Genomic DNA, 9,443 nt, shown 5'->3' on the forward strand with positions numbered 1-9,443 from the left:
ATATATATATATAGTAACAGTTTACATACAACAAATACACTGTTTGGATTTTACGTTACATTAATTTAATCAAATCCACATACCAGAATCACAGAATATGTGAAGTGATGGCACATAAACAGATATGTAATAGAGTTAATTGTATTTATGTAAGCATGTAGTTTTCATAAATAATCCATTAACCAACCAAATCGGCTTTTATGGTATATATTGATCATAAGAAATACCGTTTCAATGCACAATAGCACAATGTTACTCATTCATGAGATAATGCACTGTTGTATTTCATAAACTATTTTTTTTGCATTTTGTTTTTGCAAAATCCTACAGAGATATCAAAATGGTGATGGTTTTTGCACCAATGTGTAAACTTAATTTTTACTGAAATTTTATTTAAATATGTTTTGACAAGATAGTATAAATGCATCTGTTAATTATGCACATATAAAAACTATTCTGGTTTAAAGTTTTATAAAAATCCTGGCATAATTTTACTATGCATAAAGCCAGTGCCTACCACTTCCTTAAAATCTGTTTTTGTTTTCATGTAAACTTTTACTCTTTTTTTTTCACAAAAATGTATTATACATTTTAAAATATAGATCTTAAGTACTACAAAAATTCAAATGGTATTTTTACAAAAAAGCACGACTTATAAAATAACTTTTGTGATTAATATTTTGAAACAAAAACATAGCTGTGATAAATAGTAAATACTTAACACATTTTCTTTATATTTTTCAAATTTTACAACTTTTCATACTGCTTATTGCAGCTTATAAAGTGTTCACAAATGTATACTTTCCAATTATGGTCACAATAATTTATGCTGCTACTGAACATAATTTTCATTTAAAAAAAATAGTTTTTTGTATGCATAATTATTTTAATATATAGTGCACTGCTAATAATTAAGACTTTATTTAATATTAAGATTTTAAAAAATATTTGTTATCTTCTCATACTTGTGTTAGCTTACAAAATTGTGTTTCTTTTTTTCCCCGGTGTTTTAAATTTTAAATTAAAATTATTTTTTACAATCTAGATCTAATTAATTAACTAACCTAACATTTGAATAGTCAAAAGTTGACTCATTAAATTTGAATGATTTTATCTAGAACTTAATTAATATAGCTACAATTTAACTTAGGGTAAAATAAAATTTATTTTTTAGACATCAGTTGGTGAATAAAACTTTAACTATAATGCCTTACTAGTTTTTAAAACTATCTTTGTTTTTAAGATATATTTATAAACTAATATATATTTATACTTTTAACAACAATTTTAATTTGTGAGCTTATGTTCTTTATTTTTGGACCTGGAAAATGTCATATATTTATTATTCAAGTCAATTTAAGTATTTTTTACTATACTTCCAAAGTATCTGTATTTAAAATGTAATTTATAGTATTTATATTTCTACTGAAATACTTGTAGTAGAACTGGTGTATTTTATTTTATTATTGCTTTTTACAAGAAATCTTTCATTAAAGCGTAAATGACAATCTCTATCATCCTAATCAAATATAATACAATTTTTAATTACACTTTTTTTTGTTATGTTGAATTATTGAATGTATGTTGTTTAGTGAAAGGGGTCATCCATAAATGACGTCACGTTTTTTTTGACGATTTTTACCTCCCCCCCCCCCCCTCCCCTCCGTCACACGTCGTCACAAAAAGCCAGACCCCCCCCCTAAAATGACGTCACACCTCAGCCTACAACCCCCCTCAAAATTGCAGTGGAATTTTTTTAAAACATCGATATTTTTCTAAAATCTTGTCTGAACTCTGTCAAAATAGAGTAGTTTAATTAATTCCTATTACAATTTAGTAAAACAGTTTTCTAAAACGCGAAATAACATCTACAATTCGTTTTCTAACATTGCTTTTTTATAATGCAAGAGTATGACGTCGCACCATCTGAACCCCCCCCCCCCCCCTCCCCACACATCGTCACAAAATTACGGACCCCCCTCCCCTCTCCGAGTGTGACGTCATTTATGGATGACCCCAAAGTCCCAAATTGAGATCTAACGATTTTATTTTTATTTTATGCTTCTTTCTTTTCTTCTTCTTCGTTCTTAATTATTAGTGTTGAAGGGGATCGAGATTTATCTGCCAGTGGGTTTGAACTCGAGACTTTGTTCGTTTTATCAACCATGAGCTTTTTGCCGACTCATCCACGCCTCCAACACAATTAAGCGTTACGTGTCAACTGGTTATGCGCCATTGAGGCCATTGACTCCGATTTCAGCCTGCTTTTATTTTTGGATTTGCTTCCATAGCCTTTATCCAACCAAGAACAACAAACTACAAGGCAGCAGTTGTTTAAGTTTGGAGTTGTCTCTCCTAGAAGAGTGGCTGTCCCCAGCTAACGAGCCTCATCTGCCCGAGTTATTTTATGCCATTACAATCATTTGGCGCCGACAATAAATTATATTATGAGGAAAAACTGCAATAATGGAAAATATGGATTTCCAGATTGAGAAAATTGTAGACATGTTTTGTGTGTTTTGCCAAAAATGTCTGCAAACCAGCTTGCAATTTTTCTTATAACACTTGGTGCTTTGGTCGTCTGCGAGTAACGGGACGATGATGATAGGCCAGGTGCTCTGCAAACTTTTTAAAGCGTTCATATTTTATTTTTGCAAAAAAAAAAACGTGTTCTGTGCGAAAACAGAAAAAACAGGCTTTGTCAATTTATGTGTGTGGTCGCGAAAATAAAGTCTCATATATATATTTGGTCAAAGTCATTTCATTAAGCGGTGTTCATGCCTACTCAAAAAACCAAGCAACATTCACACACGCCAATAAGCAGGTAGGCCATTCTACTTCAAAAACCCAGATTTGTTTATTTAATAGTGAGGCCTACTTGACTACTCGCCGTGTTCATTCACTGCACTAAACATAAGTTCGACCCTAAGTCATAAAACATTCATATTTGTCAGATTTTAACAGATAAAGTCATTGTTTATCACAAAAAGTAGGTTTATATCTTCATACTTACTTCGCATTGATATCAATACATGGCACTTGCAAGATATTGAAGAAGAGAGAGCCAACTGTCTGTGAAACGAGGCTGCCAACAACTTGTAAACAAAGGCTGAACTTTTTGTCACATTCGCAGCTACATCTGCAGAGTTGAAATACATTTTTTATTGTATGCATAATAGTATACAGCTGGGTGTAGCATTGTTTTCTCTATAGTTTGCATCTTTACGTCATGGTGTCACCATTCTCACCCCCCCCCCCCGTGGGGATGGTAATTTTGTATTTAAAATACTTTTTTACTCTAATAAAAAAAAAACCCACGTATTTATCCTATATATTAAATTATTATTATTATATCTTGCATATTTTTTTTGTCTTGGTGTCACCCCCCTACTTGGTGTTACCCGGCGCGGTCCGCATCCCCCCCCCCCGCCTCGCGACGCCTCTGGAGGTAGGGCTAGGGCTATTATAGGAAAAACAAGACAGTAAGATATCATTATTAAGTTCGCGTTTATTAAGTCACGATGTAGATTTAATGAGTAAAAGTGGGACGGTTCGAAATGTATACCGACCCCTTAAACGGCGTTTTTTTTTTCCGCGCAGATTAGAAAACGCCAGAATGTTTAGAATTTTGAGTATCTAGATATAGATTCTAGATTTTAAAAATATCGTCTAAAATAATATTCTGCTTATGAACTCGCACTGACCCGTCTACCAAGACGGGATGTTTCTCCCGCTGACAAGAAAATGAGAGCGGCGGTCAGAAGATGTTAAGATTGTTTAATATAAAATCAAATTAGACTAGATAAAAAAAGTCATAAAAAACGTTTTAATAACAAGCTTTTATGTTCTAGTGCACTAAAAAGTAGAAAATAAATGAGTTTCTTTTAATATAGAGTAATATAATACACTACTATTTATATAACTATAAAGAAAAGCGTGGGTCACTATATTATCTATTGGATACTTTTACTAATATTAAGGAAGCGACCCACGCTTTTCTTTATAGTTATATAAATAGTAGTGTATTATATTACTCTATATTTAAAGAAACTCATTTATTTTCTACTTTTTATTGCATTAGAACTTAAAAGCTTGTTATTTTTTTAGTACTTTACATGTTTTTATTTACAATAGAGTTACACGATGACGCGCTTTTGCCTTGATGACGCGTGTGGATAGAACTGCATACTAATTTGGTCAAAATTTTAATTAATTCATAAAAAATAATTAGGCATCCAATTAAGTCAAATTTAATGTCATGATGCATTGTCTTCATGTATTGACCCACGCACCAATTACGAACCGTATCTGTCAAGTAGAAGTGCCTGCAAATTCGCTCCGGCGTTTCGATCTAGACAGACTGACGACTGACGACAGAGGAAGTGAGTTAAATAAATATAAAAGCTTGTAAAAATAAAGAACACACACCATTCGTGAGATATCATCTTTTCTATTAAAAAAAACTATACCCCCCCCCCTAAAAAAACGATAATAACCTGAACGCAAGATTCAGGGGAAGCCACTCTAACTTACAGATGGCCGCTTTTTATGTAGCAAATCCTGCTCGCAAACACTGCTGCTAAAAGTTCATTTCTTGCCTATATTGATATTTTTAGCCATTGATTTAGGTTTATTATTCATTTATCTATCTATAATATTTGACACAAATATATCACAATATACTTCTATTAAAGCCTTGACAATGAGGTAACGCTTTCTGACACTACTAGCCGTGGGCGATTTTACGTACCAAAGCCTAACTAAACGATACGATAGATTACCGTAAAATGAAAGATTACCGTGTTTATTTATTATTTAATTTATAATTATAATATATAGTCTAGAATCTAGTTTAGTTTAAGGCCAGTTTAAAATTAAGGGAGAATTTTTACACCTGTGTCTGATAATCCGATATGATAATGGAATCTTCTTTAAAAAGGGGGTGTTAGTGTTAGGTTACTGGTACTGGTAGTTATCTAAATATTAAATATAGTAAATAATTAAATAATAAATACTCAGTAAATAGTATACACAATGGCTGGCTAATGATTCGGCTAAATTGTAATGCTAACCCTGTCCCTAACCCCAGCCCTGGTCCTACCATTTTTTACTGTTATAATGAATTATAAATATAATGAATAATGTAATTACTAAGTAATTAGTTTATTTAGTATTACCGACTATTACTAGTATTACCTATCAAATTCTGATACTACTGATAGGGTAGAGTAAAATAAATTTCACCTTTAAAAAACTAACTTTAATTAATCATTAATGGAACTGGCAAAAAAACATTTTTCTTCTGTACATTTTGCAATTTTTTACCTAAATGGTGTCATCCGGTGCAGTCCGCAACCCCTGCCCCAGCCTTTTCTAAGGATTATCCATAAAAATTTAATAAATATTAAATACCTAGGCCTAATATTTCACAAGCCTATTTAAAAACAAAGTAACTACTCGGAAAAAGATGTTTCGTCAGAAAATACGAAACACAATGGTTCTGCGCATGCACATTTACCTTAATAATTGCGCTAGGGTTAGGGTTCTGTGGTTTGTTTGTAAACACACTCATGCGCAGTACCATGGAAAACATTGCCGCTAATGAAGGTGGTAATTTGTTTCCATTGCTCATGCATATTGTTTTCCGACTAGAATTGGCTAATAAATTACCTCTACTCTAGTCTGGTCTAGAAATCATTGATCATTCAGTCTGGCACTTTCGGACAGTGTGGACGTGGTATATTATTAATTATCTCTCAATTTAATGAAGTAAAATGTTCGTAAAACAACAATTTATTTAGAATTTTTACTTTCAATTTTTTTTATTCTTAGGTCAATGATGGACAGTAATATTGTTTCACAGACAACACAGATTAAAGGTCCAAAACCCCGTGAATGTGGATGTAAAGGAATAAGGTCTTGTCGTCTTTGTGAATTGTCAGATGATGATCGATTTGAGAATTCCTTTTCAACCAATAAGAATGTTAGTTATTTTGCTGTTAATAATACTTAGTAGATTCTTATAAATCACTAAAACACCTAGGATTTAATTTTAAAAATTTCACTGCCAAGGCGGTAACAAGTTCTTTTAGGTTGTGTTTCTTTTTGTCAAAGATGCACAATCTTTGTTCAAAAACCACAGCATTAAAATTTTAAGTACTGTGTTTTTAAAAAAAATATTTTCTTTTAATCTATGATAGTACTCCTACTCTTAATTAGGTATACCTATTGTGGAAATTGTTTCACTTTTTACATTCCATTCTAAATTAATTGCATTTAACTGTCAGTTGTGTTTTAAAGTTAAATGGATATTTTAATACCCCCAGAATACTAGAAAAACATATCAATACTGCCGTCACTGTAAAAGAGCATGGCAAGCTGGAAGCAATTCTCAGCAAGGTGTCAGTCACAAAATATCAAATGACACAAAAGAAGAAAGTTTCTCAGGGGCTGAAATGGAAACTGTGACAAAGAATGCAACAAATACAGAGGCTCACAACAGTGTGTTTCTCACACAAAACCCACATATAGAAAATAAATCAGTGACTGAGCTTTGCTCACATAACTCATCTTTGTCAGTGATTGATTTTCATGGGATTACAATAATAGAAGATTTTATTTCTGAAGAGGAGGAACAATACTTAGACAAAATCATTGGTGAAACAGCTTTTACAAAATCGCAATCTGGAAGAAGAAAGCAGGTAAATCCATAAATTAATATAAAAGTAAAAAAAAATTGTTTAAATACAAAATGGACATCTGAATGATAGGCTAAGATAGTTGACACTTCACACTCTCTCTTGTGTCACCCTCCAGGCAGAGTTTCTTTCTTGCATCTCTTTAAGAGGCACCCGCACACCACCTCAGAGCGTAGCTACCCACCACCCTCCCCCCTGAAAAAATGAAATAAATATAAAATTTATATGGAAATTATATACTTAAACCAGCATACTTCCCTCCCCCAACACAAATTTTAAGTGCTACTCCCTCCAAAAGCTTAAAGGGAAATAACCGTTAATATTTTTTTGGGAAATAATTTAAGCTGGATTAATACCTTAAATTATTCAAAAGATTTTGGGTGGGGCAGATATTAAACTTTTTTTTATTTAATTGTAGAAAACTTCACAGGAGTATTCTCAACAACTTTATAAAGTTTCATGGCGATCTGATGAAAGGTGTAGAAATGCATTATAGACACCCCCAGACACATACTTTCATTATATATATATATATATATATATATATATATATATATATATATATATATATATATATATATATATATATATATAACAATTTGCTTCAAATAATTCCTGGATTTATTTCTACTAGGATTTTGGGCCAAAAGTCAATTTCAAGAGACAGAAAGTTAAAGTTGCCAGTTTTAGTGGCCTACCAGCATACAGCAGTTTTCTGTATGAGCGTATAAAAACATTGCCCAGCCTCAACAATTTTAAGCCAGTGGAACTGTGCAACTTGGAGTACAGCAACGAGAGAGGGGCCCACATTGACCCACACTTTGATGACTCTTGGCTGTGGGGGGAGCGCCTGGTCACATTAAACCTTATGTCTGATTCAACTTTGACCTTTACCATAGACTCAGAACCTCAGACAGAGGTGCGTGTTCCACTTTTGAGGAGGTCGCTGATCATTGTAGCTGCAGATGCCAGATATAAATGGAAGCACTCCATAAAAGAAGCTGACATACTTGATAAAAGAATAGCCATGACCTTCAGGGAGCTTTCCGAGGAATTTAGTCCTGGGGGCCAGAGGGAAAAAGAAGGGGATGACCTTCTTAAGCTTGCCCTCACATTTCAAGGTTGTGCCATTGTGCATTGAAACTGTATGTTTTAAAATCAAAATATTCCTTAAAAGGCTAATTGCCAATTTGGTTGGTTAGTGGATTAACTGTGTAAACTACATTCTTACATAAAAACAATTTACTACATATCTGCTTATGTGCCATCACTTTACATATTCTGTGATTCTGGTATGTTAATTTGATTAAATTAATGTAATATAAAATCCAAACAATGTATTTGTTGTATGTAAACTGTTACTCTATATATATAAAATCTCTAATACTTTTAAAATTTACTTTAAGAATGTTTTTCTAAAAAGCTGTATAGTAGATTATGAACAAAAGTAAAGTATCACACATGTATGGCAAGATGGATTATTTTAGAGTGTTGGTGTAAATATGAAAGCCTAAACCTGAAAATAAATGAAAGCAAATATACTGTAATGGAAAACAAATTTATTGTCATTATAAGCTGCTTGGTTACAAAAGAAAACTACATTTTTATACACAACCTTTATACTTTCAACAATTAGTTTTGCTGACTACTTTCAGATCTTTGAAATCAATATTAATTTAAACTAAAAAATATTTTTAAAATCCTCTTTAAAGATATCTGGAATATTTTAAAATTGTGTCACTACCACTTTTGTTTTATCCAGGCAATATTTTGATCCCCAACTAACATAGGGCATCAACACTTCCCTTTAAAACTAATAACATGAAAAATTTACTGTTAAAAATTTTTTTTCTAAGATTTTGGAAAACATAACATTTCTGAACTTACAATAATTTGAATTAAAACATTTCAAATTAGGCATCAAAACAGAACATTTTTGACAGAAATTAAGACACTGGAAACAATTGATTATTTAAATAAAATAAGCCAATTGAAAATTATTGCATTATACTTAAACTGATACATGTTTCTTCCAAGTACAAATGATGCAAAACTGTTATATTTATTCTTTCACAACTTTTGTAAAAACTTTTATAAGTATAGTGTAAATTTATTTTATAAAAGCATTGGTATAATTATGACAAGGGAAAAAAAGAAAAAAAATCACTCCAATGTGGAATTTGAAAGACAAAACCAAGTGGTAAATTGAAAAAAATGAATAACCCATAATTCAGTTATTTTTTTTGCTTGCAATAGCCAAATAACCAAACAACCACCACCAAACATTTGCTATTTTAGATTGAAAAAAAACCTGATATTAGAAATATCATGAATGCCTTTAAAAAAAACCCACACAACTTAAATGTTTTTAATTAATGGTCCCCCATTGCATGACCAAAAGAAATTTAATGACCAAGAAAATTCTAAAAATAGTGTACAATATCAATATTAAATATAGAACAAATTGCAGTTTCATAAAATATGTCATGGATTCATCTACTGAGTACTTATTTTTTTAAAGATTAATTAAATAAGCTTTATATTTGAATCTGTGATGCACAAGTTTTGATTCTAGTAGTTCTAATAAAAATCATACATAAATCACAGATTTTAAAAAATTGACTAGTTAACTAAATGTCAGTGATATTTACTAATTCGTGTCAGAATATCTTTCTGTAATTAAATCAAGAAAGTTTGGTTTTCCAACCTAAATCTTTTGCTATCATTTATTTTATTAAAAAAGGG

At 31.4% G+C, this 9,443-nt stretch overlaps 1 protein-coding gene across 3 annotated transcripts; it reads left to right on the forward strand.

Annotated features, from left to right (window-relative positions):
- The first annotated feature begins 4,503 nt into the window (after window positions 1–4,503).
- Window positions 4,504–8,137, forward strand: LOC131955743 (alpha-ketoglutarate-dependent dioxygenase alkB homolog 4). Of its 3 annotated transcripts, none has more exons than XM_059319982.1 (4): window positions 4,504–4,585; window positions 5,833–5,983; window positions 6,327–6,701; window positions 7,333–8,137. In XM_059319982.1, the coding sequence occupies exons 2-4, from the start codon at window positions 5,837–5,839 to the stop codon at window positions 7,837–7,839; spliced, it is 1,029 nt and encodes a 342-aa protein (XP_059175965.1). In that variant the 5' UTR covers window positions 4,504–4,585; window positions 5,833–5,836; the 3' UTR covers window positions 7,840–8,137. The 3 variants fall into 3 exon arrangements, with proteins under 3 accessions (XP_059175965.1, XP_059175964.1, XP_059175963.1); XM_059319981.1 differs by having other exon boundaries at window positions 4,528–4,628; XM_059319980.1 differs by lacking the exon at window positions 4,504–4,585 and adding an exon at window positions 4,644–4,707.
- Window positions 8,138–9,443: the final 1,306 nt, after the last annotated feature.

The sequence above is a fragment of the Physella acuta genome, unplaced genomic scaffold, assembly GCF_028476545.2.
Source record: "Physella acuta isolate Inbredline_101_S28 unplaced genomic scaffold, ASM2847654v3 ptg001099l, whole genome shotgun sequence".
NCBI classification, from domain to species: Eukaryota; Metazoa; Mollusca; class Gastropoda; family Physidae; genus Physella; species Physella acuta.

What these genes read in the sequence shown, in the direction of transcription:
- LOC131955743 (XM_059319980.1), top strand. An exon ending in CCTTTTCAACCAATAAGAAT is followed by an intron (nt 5,984 to 6,326) that starts GTTAGTTATTTT and finishes TAATACCCCCAG; the next exon opens with AATACTAGAAAAACATATCA. An exon ending in AATCTGGAAGAAGAAAGCAG is followed by an intron (nt 6,702 to 7,332) that starts GTAAATCCATAA and finishes TATTTCTACTAG; the next exon opens with GATTTTGGGCCAAAAGTCAA.